Source organism: Rhagoletis pomonella, unplaced genomic scaffold (assembly GCF_013731165.1).
Source record: "Rhagoletis pomonella isolate Grant_MI unplaced genomic scaffold, Rhpom_1.0 Rhpom_scaffold_00001, whole genome shotgun sequence".
Lineage (NCBI taxonomy): Eukaryota > Metazoa > Arthropoda > Insecta > Diptera > Tephritidae > Rhagoletis > Rhagoletis pomonella.
In genome coordinates this window covers 48,244,016-48,260,231 of record NW_023458555.1, presented here as the reverse complement: position 1 = coordinate 48,260,231, position 16,216 = coordinate 48,244,016, and the positions used below count along the sequence as shown (strand labels likewise).

At 36.4% G+C, this 16,216-nt stretch overlaps 1 protein-coding gene and 1 long non-coding RNA gene across 3 annotated transcripts; both read right to left on the bottom strand.

Annotated features, from left to right (window-relative positions):
• Positions 1–930: 930 nt before the first annotated feature.
• LOC118745455 (E3 ubiquitin-protein ligase Kcmf1) lies at positions 931–12,227 on the bottom strand. 2 transcript variants are annotated; one of them, XM_036478908.1, is made up of 6 exons: positions 12,112–12,227; positions 11,170–11,594; positions 10,650–10,910; positions 9,527–9,811; positions 9,235–9,446; positions 931–2,093 (listed from the first exon to the last, which is right to left on the bottom strand). In XM_036478908.1, the coding sequence occupies exons 1-6, from the start codon at positions 12,125–12,127 to the stop codon at positions 1,538–1,540; spliced, it is 1,755 nt and encodes a 584-aa protein (XP_036334801.1). In that variant the 5' UTR covers positions 12,128–12,227; the 3' UTR covers positions 931–1,537. The 2 variants fall into 2 exon arrangements, with proteins under 2 accessions (XP_036334801.1, XP_036334805.1); XM_036478912.1 differs by having other exon boundaries at positions 1,538–2,093; positions 9,530–9,811.
• Positions 12,228–12,239: 12 nt separating this feature from the next.
• Positions 12,240–15,723, bottom strand: LOC118745453. Its single transcript, XR_004993636.1, has 3 exons — positions 15,337–15,723; positions 13,343–13,662; positions 12,240–12,708 (listed from the first exon to the last, which is right to left on the bottom strand). It is a non-coding gene; the product is annotated as an uncharacterized LOC118745453 (long non-coding RNA).
• Between the last annotated feature and the right edge of the window lie 493 nt (positions 15,724–16,216).

Genomic DNA, 16,216 nt, shown 5'->3' with positions numbered 1-16,216 from the left:
TTTTTTTTTTATAGAAATCTTCGTTTTATTAGATTTAGGCCACTCAAATCGTTTTAATGTTATCATCTAAATAACGCACAAATGTAAGGAAAGTGCCCAAAAGTTGCTTACAATTAAGCAAATATTCACAAAACTGCAATGTTTTTCGCTCAAGTTACAAAATAATAAAAAAATAATAATTGACTCAATCGACTAATGGCTTTTCTACGACCAATCGACACTCGCAATAGCATTGAATATACATTTGTATGTATACCCATATATAACCCTACCAGCTAATAATTTTTAATCACGAAATCACAGGGACCAAGTATGCGCGAAGAATATTGTAAAAATAAAGTATAGTTTAAAAAACTAAAACCTCCCTATTATAATTGCCATTCGTGCTGTCATAAGGTATGTAACTTGAGAATAGAAATCGGTGCATCTGTTAGCCGTATCAATATTACATAGTTACATCTCGAGCTAATAAAAGGAAGGTAACAAAAAGAGTAAATTTTTCGATTTAAAGTTTAAATTTTCGCGTATACTAAATTGCTTCCTTAAACAATTTGCTAAAATTAGCTAAATCTTTTTATAAACATATCCTGTTAAATTGCTATTGTTACAAGTCGCATGTGAACGCTGGCTTCATAATCAATAAACGAAATATTCAAAAATCTCACGCGTCAAATTTTTCTTTTTTAATTCGCGTTTCCATACACATAATTTAACTTCAAAAGCGACCAATGAAATTGAAGTATTTAATTCCGTTTTAATTCACGAATCAAAATCATTCCTCCCCGCAACTTTAAAATTCTACCTTTAAGCGCGTTCGTTTCTTTTAAACATGCTTTGTATATATATATGTATGTATGTATGTATGTCCATATGCATGTAAACGTGAAATGTGTGTGTATGGTACTATATTCAAATTGGCCATGCTACAGATATTGTTTCGTTATTTATGTTTTAATAGTGTTTCCTTTAATTTTAAATGTTCAATTTCTTTAAAATTATAATTAGTTCATTTGATTACAATAGATGTGTTGGTTGGTTGGGTTGCCTTCTCTTTGTTGTTTTTTTTTTCTTTTATAATTATATAAATTTTAATAATTATAATATATTTAATAAACCATATTTATAATGTTTTGCTCTGGTTGTTGCTTCTGCTGCTTCTTATGTACCCGTAGTCGCCGTCATCGTCGTCTTGCCGTCGACCACGTCCACGTCCACATTGCATCGTCGTCGTCGCCTTTCTACATACTGCCTCAGCATCAACACTCCCCCCTTCCTCCTCCATTATACCATTTGTTTCAACTGCACCTTCATTTTCATAGCGTTGTGTTTTTGCATCTGCTATTGACCACACCGTTCGTCTCCGTTGTCGCTGCTGTTGTTGCTGCTGTGCGAGATTGGATTTGTTCTTGTTGTTCTGGATGTGGCTGTGGATGTTTTCGTTCTGTTGTTTCTTCTGTTTGTTTTTATGTTGCAGTTTTAGTTTTTGCGGTTGCTGTTTTTGTTTATGTTCATGTCATGGCTGATGAGGACGATAGCACTACCTAGAATGTTGTTGTTGCGGTTGTGAGCCAGTAGCCGCTGCGCCACCGCCAACTGGTGGGGGTGGTGGACGGCCCCGTCGCTCAATGCCTCTGTCAGCTGTCGATTTACCGCCAGCGGCTCCAGCCCCACCACTTGCACTAGTGTTGCTGGTTGATTTCTTTTTTGATGCGTAGGTTTGCTGCTGTGCTTGCTGTTGTTGTTGTTGCTGCTGCTGCAATTGCTTGTACTCGTCGGCAATATCCTCCGGCGAGGTTTGTTGCTGCTGATGCACCTGTTGGCGCCCACCGCTTACATGCATGCTGCCGCCGCCGCTGCCACTGGTGTTTGTGGTTTGTGCCGAGGCATCTGTGTTATTGTTCATCAGCGATTCCCTCGCATTGGCGTCGCTTTTTGTGTTCGCAGCCGAGACTTTCTCATTATTTACATTATCACTGTTGGTTTCCTGCGATTCGCCGCGATTTTCGCGCTCAGCTTCGGCACCACTAATTGCAATAGCGTCAAGCGAGTCAAAGGAAAGTGTTGACAACAGAAGCGCTTGTACAAATTGTGAACTGTATTCAGAAGAAAATGGAGAAAAATTCACATTTTTTATTAAGGAATTATTATAAAGATAACATTTTTGAAATATACAACACTATCAAATTGAGGAAATTGGATTGGAGAAAAACCACGGGTATTCCGTCAAGCTAAGAGCTTACTAGGGAGGTACAACCTTCGCCAAGGTGAGGCTAAGAATTATTACAGGTTTTTTATGAGTCATTGTAGGCTAAGTGGCATAAGATAGGGATTTGATCAAACAATCTTTGTCGCTTTTGTGACTCCACCAAAGAGACATCATTCCACCGCCTCCTGGAGTGTGAAGCCTTTTCGCGAAGACTGAAGAGATTCAAAGGACATCTGTGGCCAAGAGAAGAGTACATACGCTCAATACCTCCGCGATTCATTATAAAATTTATACCGTGATTAGGGCTAGATGCAGTGCTGTGATGAGCTGTGATCACAATAGAGCTACTGGGCGCAGTTCTTACTTTATTTATGTATCTCTAGTATTGTGTATCTCTAGTATTTCGAGTGATTTGGGTTGTGCTTAGTGATTGTCTGTAAAAGCTTTTTGTTTTTCAAGAGATTAAAATAAAATTGAATATTTGCGGTAGCTTTGGGATTTTACCGAGACTTTCGAATAATATTATTTCCGGTTTTTCGTATTTTTTGGTATTTTTGGTAATTTTTCAAGATTTTCGGAGCGTATTTTTCGGGAGCTTTCGTCATTTATCGTGATTTATTTTTCAGGACACTTGGGATTTCTTTCGAATATTTTTGGTTTAAAAAGACATTTGGGCCCCTATTATGAGTTGCATTCGATTTTCGACTGTGGTCGAAAGTGCTGAGCGAACGAATTTTCATTTGGTATGATGGCGCTCATTCGACGAAGAATAGCGCTATTGTGAATTTAGGTTGTTCACAATAGTATATTTTTCACCGCCGAGAAGCTTTGTTTACAAATCGAGCAAACTAAATAGTGTGCTCATACATATTTATGTAAATTTGTTCTAATTAAAATGAAAATAAAAAGAAAGCGAGTTTATAAAAACGTGGTAAAATGAGTACAACGAGTTCTGGTTCAACGATTCGTCAGAGGATGAGAGCTTAGTAAACTGGCCAGGAGTATCCAATGTTTAAGAGAGTTTAAGTTTATTAGTCTTTCGAATATATTTTGATATAAAATATATTTAAGAAATTTGTCTACAGATTCATTAAAAAGTTCCGACCATCTAAAGAGGCGTTTGCGAGCCAAATCTATTTACTCAAAATATTTTAAAACTATCAACAGCGCTACGATTTTGTTCTCAGAGATCGTGCCAACAGAGTATTGGGATTTTCTTTCACAAGTAAAACCAGCCTTTCCAGCTTGTGTTTAGTATTCACGATGTTAGAACTGCATGAAATTAATAAAAATTGTTTAAAATTAGTGTCTAGCCGCCAAAATGTAAGAAAACATATACAAAATCATACATTTTTCACAATTTTCTAACACTTCGCTACATCATCGAAAGCAAAATTCTGTTCGACAGAAAATTCGATACTCAACGAAAATTTCGACACGCTTGCATAGCTCATAATACGATAGCCAGCGAAGATCGAAAATCGAATGCAGCTCATAATAAGGGCCTTAAATTTGCTCAACTAAAAACGGTGTAGTAGTTAGCAGTGCGCGCTACCACTCCGCTTCACCCTTACATTAAAAAATAAAATAAAATAAAAACAAGGGTTTTTCTTATAGCGGTCGCCCTAGGCAATCGCAAGTGCATTTCTGCAATGCAAAACGGCTGCTCATAAAAATACAATCGTCGATTGGAGTCGGCGTAAAACTGTAGATCCCTCCCCTTTGTGCGACAACATCAACGCGCACGCCGCAAATAGGAAGCTCAGTCAAACACTAACATATGTGTAAGCGCCAACCTATTATTATTATTATTATTAAATACGAAAAACTAAATTAAAAAATATTTCCTAATGTAAATTTTATATAGAGCCGTTTTCGATTTGGTCTATTAGAGGTAATTCCTAATGTGGATTTTATATAGGCGTTTTCGATTTTGATTTTAGGGATAATTGCATATGGGCCAGCTTTTCAGTGTCAGTTTAAACTTAGATTACGTAAACTCCGTTTTTGTTGCACTGCTGGCTGGCATTTGATTGGCTAATCTTAGTTTAAATACTGAACGATTCCAAAAATCTTTCATTCGTTATGCTCTGCGCTCTCCACATTTTGTTGACCCTCTTCCATCTTACACTGCTAGATGCATGCTCATAAACCGTAAATCAGTGCACAATAGGAGGATTATTCTTTCTCTTATTTTCGTTTTCGATATTATACGGGGTGTGATTGACACGCCGTTCTTACTCGCCATAGGAATCATGATATTTTTTCTGTCGCAGAGCCCTAAACGAGTTTAATTCGCTCTCAAACTCTTCTGCTATCGATTTTTCTTCTTCCAAATTTAATTTCAAACTACTTTTAAATATGTGTATAACAATTTAAGTGTATAGGGGGGGACGTGTATAACAATTTAAGTGTATAGGGGTCAGAGAACATTGAACTCTGACGCCTGAGAAAACCAAGTACAGCGTAAGATCTAGAAATGATGTGACTGATATGACTGTTAAAAGACCAATTAGAGCTGAAAATTACACCAAGGTCTTTGATTTCTTGAACTTTTTGAAATTCAGTTTGAGAGATTGCATAAGACGTCGAAAGAATACTGTGACTTTTGGAAAAAGTAACTTGAAAACATTTTTTAATATTCAGAGAAAAGCGAGAGCTTAGACACCAACTGTGTAGAATATTAATCTCGGACTGAAGTCTAAGCGCATCATGCGAATTTTCAATCACAGCAAAAATTTTCAAATCGTCAGCATACAGCAAAAATTTAGCAAATGAAAAACAAGAACTCACATCATTTATAAATAATACAAAGAATAAGGGACCTCAAATGCTACCTTGAGGAACCCCCGATGAGGCAATGAAAGATTCCGAAGAGCAACCATTCACAGAGACCACACAGAGCCTATCCGACAAATAAGATTTGAGCCATAGCAAAAATACTGAGTGGAAACCCAGTGAGGCTAGCTTACTGACCAACAAACTATGCGAAACTCTATCAAATGCTTTAGCAAGATCAGTGTAAATGCAGTCGACTTGGAAACCGCTCCGAGATAGCTGCAATATAATACTCACTGAAGACGCCTAGCTTAGTAACCGTAGATCGGTTGGGGACGAAACCATGTTGATTGGGTGAGACTAGACTTTCTGTTGCGAAATAAATTTTCTCCTTGACGACAACTTCAAAAAGTTTGGAAATTGTTGAAAGTTTCCAAATGGGTCTGTAATTACAGACATCACTTTTGTTGGCACTTTTAAGAATAGAGTGCAGATATATAATTATAGAACGAGAAAACCAACCAACCAATGTACCCAGAATGACGTTTGAAAATAATACAAAATCAGGAGCGGTGCAGTAACCGTCAATATTTTACAAAATTAAATTTTAATTTAAGCCAAAAAGTGTTTATCTTTGGAACAAAAAGCAAGGAAAAAGGAATCGTGTTGCACGCGTCAGTATGTTATACTATTTACTTAGAAATGAGCTGTATCAGGGAAAACGGGCAGACGCCAAAGCTCGCCCCAATCACGTTCAGGGAAAAACTTTTGGTTATTTTATTTTTCTATTTTTTTAATATTTGTAATTTAAACCGCTCCTGGAGTGACTTGACCGTGGTTTGTTTGTAATAGTTCACAAATATACATTTATATTAACACAAGCAAACATTTATTTGATAGGTTGTCTCCCTTTGATTACGGAATAAAAACACAATTTGAAGATACGTTACTATCAATATAGAAGTATTACATATATGAAGAGAGCCCATCAATATCTTGTTTTGCAGAAGCTGCTAGATTTAAAATGCCATTAGCAATATCGTCAGAGGAAAGTCTAAGGGAGCCAAAATTAGTAGAACTCACACTAGCAGAGAAACTAGAATCCACAGTAGGGTTATCATTTACGAAATTAGAACTAAAAAATGCAGCAAATAGATTTACAACTTCAGCTGGAGTGGAGGCACATTTATCTTCAAGAAATACAGCTGAGGGAATACTAGAGTTGTTCTTCTTAGACTTAATAAAATGTCAGAACGATTTCGGATCTTCTTCGATATTGGATTGAATGCCTAAGATATAATTTCTGTAGAGGAATTTATTCAAGCAGTTAAACTTTTTAAGATGGACCTAATATTTTTCAAAGAAAAACTGACTTCCAGAGGCCTTAAACTTATTATAAAATTTGTTTTTAAGATTCTTCAGTTTTTTCAAGTCACGATTATGCCAGGGTAATTTATATGATCTTTTTCTAATTATTGGAATGAATTTAAAACAAAAATCAGAAATTACAGATTTGAAAGTAGCGAAGCATTTAGCTACATCGGGGCAAGAGAGTAAGCTTTCCCAATTTAATTCACCCAGTAATCTATCTAACTTGGGATAATCGCAGGCTGCATAATTAAACTTATATTTGTCACCAGCATTGAAAGACGGGAATACATAAAATTCAAATTTCAGTAACAGAGAAACACGATGCATATTAGATGGAGTGATCGGATTGTGGCAAACTTGAATGTTACACTTAATGTTATCACTAATAAATATGAGGTCAAGAATTCTATCCAACTTGTTAACAAAATTATTGATTTGTAATAAATTAAGGCTTAAGAGGCTATCTATAAAGTACACTTCATGGGACGCATTGACACTAATTGGTGAGAGACCAGCATTGGAAAAAAATGTGGACCAAGATACATTACAAAGATTAAAATCGCCTAACACACAAAGGTGGTCATCTCCTAGCTTATTTAATACTAAAGACATTATGTTGTCAGCATGCGCTTTATAAAGATTATAATTACTATTAGGCGGGATATAAGAAACAATCAAAAACAGAGTCATGACTAGATGAGGCACTGTTGCGAACACAAAGCTGATTCAAAAGGAAATCATCATTTACAAGCGAGACAGAGAACGAAGGAAATTTACGCTGAATCGCAATAAGAACTCCGCCGGCTCTCAGACAACTTGTCTTAGTTGCATTTCTGTCCTTCCTGTAGACATTATAAATGTTTGAATCAAAAAATTCCTCATCAAAGAAATCCGCTGATATCATACCCGATTTATTTATTAAAATCTTGATCGTCGATGTTTTTCCACAACATTATTTCATTGAAAACGGCCTGGAGCTATATAAAATTGATGAATATAATTGTTATATAGCCATAAAAAAAAAACAAATATAGACAAATAGACTCTTCACAATACTTCCTCTAACCCTACATCCCTCAAGGATAGCAGCAGCGCTCTCAAGGGTAGGGAGTGAGTTTGATCAATTTGGGACCACATCGAGCCAAGATATCTCTCACGTCTTCTACAGATGACACCACACTCGGTAATAATATGCAGTGGTATCTCCCTGTCATGTTGTTGTTTTCGCAGCATACAAATTCCCCAAAGACTTTTTGGGGAGTCTTGCTGGAGTGACAGTCCTTGGTTAGATATAAATCTGGGTCGCTCCGGTTACGTAGACCCGACTGTCGTGGGAACGTATACAAATGCCATCTTAGTCTGCAGTGTCCTGTTAGGATACCTGTTAGCAGTCTAAGTTTCTCCTTCAAGTTTTGAAAGCTCTTATTTTTGTGACCTCTGATAGGGTCCGTTAGCACGTTCCTCTCCGTTCTGAGCTCTTCCTTCAGAGTATTAGGGCCAACTTCAGGAATGGACCGGATCCAATTTGAGTAATGGCTGCTGCCTCTCTCGCGAACCGGCCCGTCGTCTCATAACTTTCTATTCCCTTGTGGCCGGTGGCCGTGCTAACTGGATGTTGTTTTGCCTACCAAGGGAGTTAAGTTTCTCGATGCACTCAAGAACTAGTAACAGTATTGTTTCATATGAAAAGAGAGCGCTGCCTGGCTATTGCTTAAAATTATGATCCTTCCGTTTCGTTACCCCCTACATATCTTAAGCAACAATTTATAGATTTAATATACATACAATCTTGTATATGCACAAAACACATTAGCTTGAAAATCATGTTGAGTTTATTCTGCTGAGGGGAAGACTATAGATTTACTTAAGATACAGTTTTTTCAAAGAATCCTTAAATAATCCGCACTGCTTTTTGATTGTCTAGATAACACAACATAAAATTATCGAAAACGCAATTACTTTGATAAATTGCTTCTCAGCATATAAATAAAATATTAAACTTAGGTGGTTCACAAATGTTGCCTTATGTCGTAAAGCTTTTAATGGTCAAATAAATTATTAGAGAACTTGAAACAACAACCAACTATTTATTAACCGTGGAAAATTCATAATTTAATTTTATGATACCTTGAAAGCCCACTAAATTTATTTTGAGCCGTTTAAAGTTTATGCCATTCAACAACACTACACTTACAACACCTTTCTTAATACCCCCAAACTGGTTAATGCTAAAGAAACACATCGTAATATAGTATCAATATTACGATATATACCACCGTCTGTCACTCTCATACTACAAATTATTGTAGTTGCTACGTAGCAAGGGAAAACTACAATATTGATATTGTAATTTCTATACCACATGTGTGTTCCAAGCATAAGGGAAATAAAAAAAGAATTGCCTTTTGTCGCTAGCCATAAAATCGAAAATAGTGCTCGATATGCTTCCAATTCAGCCTTATCCCCAATTCAATGAGAATAAATCGTGGTTCTTCTTCATGTTTGGAACTGTAACCGCGTAAGCAATTTCGCAAGATATAAACAAAGCACGCCAGTCATTTCTCTTCTGTGCCATCTGACACCAATTGGAAATTCCAAGAGCAATTCCATCGCAGAAGAGACTTCCCTTTTCCGCTGCTAGCATAAGCGGGTTCCGAGGTGAATACTTTCAGGGCTTGAATCATTTCCGAAAAGCTATTGAAGCCGATGCTGATATTCATTGTTGATATGATAGCCCCGCTCCTTCTCACCCTACCCAAAGTTATTTCACATCAAAACTTTTAAACATTCATTGGAACAACAATACCGGACTGCTATCATAGTTTAACTTTATGGAATATGCAGGCGTTATTAATTTTTACAAAAATATCTGCACTTACCGATCAGACCTTTCGCGCTCCATTTCAGCCCATTCTGTATCACTCAATGTTGGCTGCATGAATTTTGTTAGCAAAAACTGCGATTGACCATCGGTTCCGGTTCCCGGGCCATTAACACCCGTACCTACTGTTCCACCAGTAACCGACATGCCAAGTACATTGCTGGCACTACTGCCACTTCCCCCATTCACACTGCCGCTGCCACCGCCGCTCTGTTATTAAAAATAATTTTATTGCAAAAAAGAAACAGTATTAGTATACTTTTCAAGTCGTAAAATTACAGCATAAATACTACTTCTCTGCTGTTGAGTGCATTGTTGCCTGTCAGGCCTGATTGGGATTGTTGTTGGGCGGCTAACGACGGATTCACACTCCATTCGTTGGTGCGACAAGAGCTGGCACCACCACCATTAACACTACCAGAACCGCTTGCACCGCTGCCACCGCTACCACCAGATCCACTGCCACTCAATATTGGGCCGCTACTTATCACCTCCGGCATGGTTGCATTCGAATTCGATGAAGAGACCATTGGATGAGCCCGACGGGGCAAACGTTCCAACTGTTGGCGTGTTGCCTAAAAAGAATGTACACAAAGAATAAGCATTATGAAAACATACATAAGATCAGTGGGCATTGTGGATTGAATGCAAACATGACCACAAATGCAAAATCAAACACGAAACATAGCAACAAAAATTAAAAATAAAAACAATTAAAACCAATAACGTCATTATTTTTTGTGTTACGCCGCTGTATTGCTTGCCAAAGATTTTACAACTGCGCAATTTTCCACTTGCAAAATTAACAAAAATGTGCATATACATATATATCGTCGTTTAAAGTACAAAACCGCGTATCAACAAAATGCAAAACCGCGTATCAACGTAATGCAAAACCGCGTATGTGAGGTTGTATAAATTATTTTCAAAAGTGTAAAAACACTCAAATTTCAAAATGGTACTCTTTTTTATAAAGCAATCTCATACCTGGCCAGTATGTTTCAGAACGAATGGATAAGGATTGAGCCAAGAGCTTGTGTGAATAAATCCAATTTTTGGCAGCTAATACCAGTTATGCGGTTTTGCAGAATGACGATACGCGGTTTGTACTTTAAACGACGATGTGTGTGTATATTTGTATATATACACACGTGAGTAAATTTGCAAAAAAATTGGTACATACATATATAATCATGCCTTTTACGGTATCCGAAGGATGAAGTTAGTGAGAAGGAGTAGATTCATGAAAATGGGATACCTCGGAAACAAACCTATTCCGGTCCGACAGATACAATTCGCACGAATCTAATACTTCGCACTCACTTATTCCGACAGTGCGAATATGATAGGATCCATGTGAATGACATCCGTGGGATTCCGTAATAGGCATGAATAAATTTTTATTTTACATACCGTCACTTGTTGGCGTTCCAATTGTATTTGCATCTGCAATTGTTGCAATTGGGACGTCTGCGGTCCGCCTCGTCTCACACCCGATAACTGTGAGAGTAGTTCGGCAATCGGGTCAACCGATTCCCTTCCGGATGGTGATAGGGCCGACAAGCCACTTGATGAACTAAAGTGCATATTGGAACGACGAGCGCGAGGACCGCCAAGCGTACGTCCTGGAATACGACGTACACCGCCTCCATGTCGGATAGCAGATGGTTCGTCGTATATATCAAAATAACAAATTAAGGTGTTCCGTCAATTATATACGTACATATAAAAAATTGTATAACAAAAATAAAAAAATCCGGGAAATGTGTTAAATAGTTATTGTTGTAACAATAGTTATCATCAGTACAAAAGGCTTAAATTACGACTTTTAATTTTACAGGAGGATTAGAACCTTTGGTATTGATGATGATGTATGTACATACATATGTATATACATATGTCTATAAAAATTGTATTATTTTGAAAAGGATATCAGAAATGAAATCAATTCACGCGGTCCCGTTCGATGCTCCAATGTTAGATGGCCGGCAAAGTCGTCTGTGACTAGATTCGGTTCACCGCCCGGTAGTCCGGCACATACTGGACACACTACTTCAAGGCTGGTTTCCGTATGCTCGGCCGAAACGTGTTCCAGCAAAGTAGCGTCGCTAAAGCCCATCTTCTTGCAATAAGGACATGTGAAGCTTTGTGGCTGCTCCGAATTGAGCATTTCACCACCAAAAAACAGTTCAATGTCGGAACGCGTTAGAATGCATTGCATTGGATGATCGACCAAATGACGAGTAGAAGTTACACCCTCCTCGTAACAATCAGCGCATAAATCATAATCATAACAAATTAAACACTTGTAACGGCGTCCATTAAAGTTGCTTTTGAGACAAGAATCACAACTGACCCCTAAAAGAAAAAAAGTATTTAATATTTCTACTAAATATCTAACAGTTTTGAATTTGCATACATCGATGGTCCTATGCAATAACAACACAATTCAAAATTCAAATCATAAACTCTTACTATTGTCAAATGGCTCTGGACTCTAATCCTTTTCTAACCAATGTCTAATCCTTACTAAAGGAAGTAGTAAAGATTACTGCTGTAAATAGTAAGGATTAGACGTGGGTTAGATAAGGATTACAGCCACATAACAGTAGTAAGGTCTAATTTTTTGAATTTTGAATTGTGGCTTTATTGCAGAAGACCATCGACATATATACATAATTTGGCTTTTACAATGTTGGCACATACATATTTATTTGCTTAATACAGAATTAATACCAATTTAAGCAAATAATTAACTATTGTATTTTGTAACGCATTTCCATTGCCAAGTATACTCGGAAATTCGTTGCAACATACAACATCTCACCCTGTTGAAAGAAACAAATTATCAGTTTAACAAACTTTAGGTGATTACCTTCATGGCGACTCATTATTCAGAAAACGATGTAAAACCGAAAACCGAACTCCTTCCACTCCCACTCTGTTGCCTACGTTGCTATTGACCGTCTTGTTATTGCCACAATCAGCTTTTAGTAATGATGTTTCACTTCAACTAAATAGTTTTTGTTCTCTACCTCTTTCGCTAGATAGCGTAATAAGTCGTTGTAAGGTAGAAATAGGATATCAAGTAAATATGTGCACGAAACTTGTTTCTGTTTGCACAAGTTTATTTTTTATATAAATCGGCAGATGATACCAAAGCCAGTAATTTAATCCTTATAACTCCTAACAATAAATCTGTAGGCCACCAAGTACTATGTTTTTTTAGTATTAGGTTATTACTGAACAATAAATGGTAACGATATTGTAGAAATCCTTAAAATAAATAAGTCGATCGGTATCTTCCTTTATCCTTCCTTAGAAATCTGCGTGTCGTCTCCTTTTCAACAGGACGTTGCTCCAGCCGATGATTGGCCGTGGCCAATATAATTCGATTATTTTCTTGAAAAATTCCTCGAACCAGTATACTATATTTTTATTGTAATTGTTGTTTGTAGATATAATGGAGTAACTGGATATAAAGAGAAAAAATGTACATATATTAATAACTATGTCATTCAGGACGTACATATGTGGGTTTTAAAGACTTTATCTATTGACTCCACATTGTAAGATATAACTGCGAATTATATAACATTCCCTCGGTAGTATGTTGTATACTACCGGCAAAATACTGTCACCTCGGCGGGCATTGCCAAAAATAAACTAATAAGTATATGGAATCGAATGCGTTATCATCACGTAGTTAAAAATTGTATAACTTCCTTTATGCAGCACATTTTTGGCATCAAGTTTGCACAAATTTTAAATGTGTACATACATATGTACATGTGTTTGCTCACTTATTTGTTTGCTACCAGTAGAGATTTCTTTTTTAGTCACTCTTCCCTCTGGATAGCAGTCAGTGCACTATCTCTTGCCCCTTCCACATTCGCAAATCAGCTACACACATTCCACTTTAACTTTTGCTTTTTTCCGTAATCACCCTTCCACTTAATGCATTCCAATTAGACCAGCTAAATTCCCATAGATATGTTGCAAATCTACACACCTCCGTTTCTAGCCTTTAATTTTCTTTTTTCATTTGACTCGAAGAGAAACGATTAAATGTACAAAAAATGTTTCATTTTGCTTGCTATATGTACCTTCACTTAAATTTCCTTTCTTGTATCTTTCGCTTTGCGTTTGGGAAAAACTCAAACTTAACAAAAGAATCGGCAAGTTCTTTGTTTTCAGAAAGAATTTTCTTTTAATTATGATGTTCTTGCTTTTATTTCTGCTACATCTTCCATTGCGAAAATTTTATTTTTAACTCCTCGTCAAGGAAAGCTAGAAAAAGGAAAATATTCAGCCCGTTCACTCGTTTCGTGCTTTGCTCGTGTCAAACGTCGTGCATTGTTCATCGGTTAAAACAGTGTTGTCAGTTTCAAAATTAATCCCCTACGAAGAATACCTAATTAAAGGCCTGAAATGTAAGGCCAATATCAGAGGAAGCGTATACAATTTGTTTGCAGTTTCCGTAATACTTTTTTATTCCCAGACACATTGAGGTTGTTCACAGCTGTCTGGTTATCAGGTTATCAGGTTGTCTGGTTATGTGGTTATATTTTTTATTCAGTTTACATCATTAAAATACACTACAGAATAATAATTTTAAACCAGATAACGTGATAACCAGCCAAGTGTGAACAACCTCATTGACCATTTAATAGCCCAGCGCGAAAACAAAACCTGTTATTTTTCATTTTTGACTAACGGCGCGTTTACATTAGACAATGCTGTCAAGACTATGAAGATATACGTATTAGTGGACGCATGCATGGAAAAGTATACATGTGTTATTGAAAAAGTGTGCATGTATTGCTTTTGTCATGACAGTGGCCCGTAGTCATAGTCAAAATAAAGTCGACTTTAAAGTTAGTTGCAGCTTTTTGACATAATTTTCAATGGGATATCTGTCAAAAAAGCTGCAACTAACTTTTAAGTCGACTTTATTTTGACTATGACTACGGGCCAGTATTGTCCGGTGTAAACCCTAAGTAAGTTACGGCGCGTTTACATTGGACAATTCTCTCAAGACAATGAAGATATACCTATTAGTTGTCAAAAAGGCATGCATGGAAAACTTAGGGTTTACACCGGACAATAGCAATACATGCATACTTTTTCACTAATACATGCATATTTTTCCATTGCAACCATTTTGACAACTAATACGTATATCTTCATAGTCATGACAGTATTGTCCGGTGTAAACCCTAGGAAATGCATGCATTATTTTCCATTGGAACAATTTTGACAACTAACTTTTATGCATTTTCATTGACTTAAAAGCATTGTTCAATGTAAACGCGCCGTTAGAAATGCAAAATGTTACATCTTATGAGAAAAATGTGGCAAAGTTTGAAAATTTAGAGATGTATGAAAAAATTAAGCTATGACCTCGGTTGATTCACATTCGCTAAAATATTGACCATAGCTATTTTGTTTAACCTGTTTTCATGTTATACGAGTACGAAATATATTTGGTATTAAACATAGCTCAAATTTTCTTGACAAAATACGCACATAAGTAGCGTGGCGTTGACCCTGAAAATTTGATATAACTTGCAGCTGCAGTTGCTGCAATGCGATTACATTCCCCACCAAGGCCGAATTATTGGCTTTACATTGTGCTATATGCTCGATGAGATTGCAGTGGGAAACTTTCTGGTTTTAGATATTTAATTTAGGTTAGATTTTTTGTTTGGATAATTAGACAATCAAGAATTTTAACGCCAAGCTAAATATGTAATCGCTGGTATGAATTCGAAGATTGCACTTAGGTGGAACAAACACACACACCAATGATTACAGGCAATTTAATGCACGCAGGTCTCACACTTTTCTTCGGAAATATATGTGCATATGATTTTGAATTCATAACCACGTTTATTTTTGTAGATTTTGGCATTGGTTCGTTTTATCCCTTTTATTTCCTAATGCGTTGCAGTGATTGAATGAACGCACTAGGTTTCACACCGCTCGACCTGGCCACAAACCGCCAGTTTCTTTGAGCTACATATGTGAGTCTATTCCTGATTACTAATTGCACCATTAATTCTTAAAAACTTTAGTTTTCCAATTTTTTATAATTTACTTGTATATTTGTGACCTCGCAGACATGAATTTCTTCGGACTTTTCAATTAAATTTCCACTCGCGTTGCAAACGATGACAAATGAAAAAATCCCTCTTCACACTTCCCGCAAAGCAAAAATTCGATGAAGAAAATTTTTTACTTCCTTATTCTTGTTTATCTATTTTACTATAGCATACTTTATCTGTTCATTTGTGTTACACACGATCTTTCAATGTTTGTAAATAAATAAAATTCACTTTAACGAAAATTTTGAATAGAAAGAAACAATTTTATTTCGCGACAAGAGATTATTTTCAATCTCTTGTGTTTTTGTTCCTTAATTTTAATTTGGTACTTTTCCAATTGAACAGGGTTGATATTAAATGTGCAAAAGTAGAGCATTGCCATACAAAATATGTGTAAAAAGTTCAGTGCTCACTAGCAATTCGTTATCGATAGTTCAGAGCAGTGTTGGCATTTTTGGTACAATTGCACATTTTTGATACATTATCATTAACAATAGGAGTCTTCATATTCTTTGTTTTCTTTCCAAAGCAAATAACATGGCGCCGAAATTACAAACGTCAGCCAGAAGATTACTTCTTTCTTTTGCTTCATCTTGTCAGATCTTGTGTAGTTGGATCATGACTAAAATGCATGATAAAATAATGAAAAAAAAATAAGAAAAATAATAAGCGAATAAAAGGTATGAATTTCATCCACTACCTTTATTTGCTTAGGTTTTCTGCTGATTTTCGGCATTTTTAATTATATTCCAGCCAAGAGTGAGAGAGAAAAGATGGCGGGATGTGATGGAAAACACTAAGGGCCGGTTACTCAATGTCTGGTTAACACTAATCTCCGGTAAAACATCGTTATCGACGTTACCGACTCCATGT

Bases quoted from the DNA above. Each gene is read 5' to 3' on its own strand.
- LOC118745455 (XM_036478908.1), bottom strand. The intron at 9,812-10,649 runs GTATGTAAAATA...CATTCTTTTTAG, and splicing joins TGGAACGCCAACAAGTGACG to GCAACACGCCAACAGTTGGA. The intron at 9,447-9,526 runs GTATTTATGCTG...TTTTAATAACAG, and splicing joins CACTCAACAGCAGAGAAGTA to AGCGGCGGTGGCAGCGGCAG.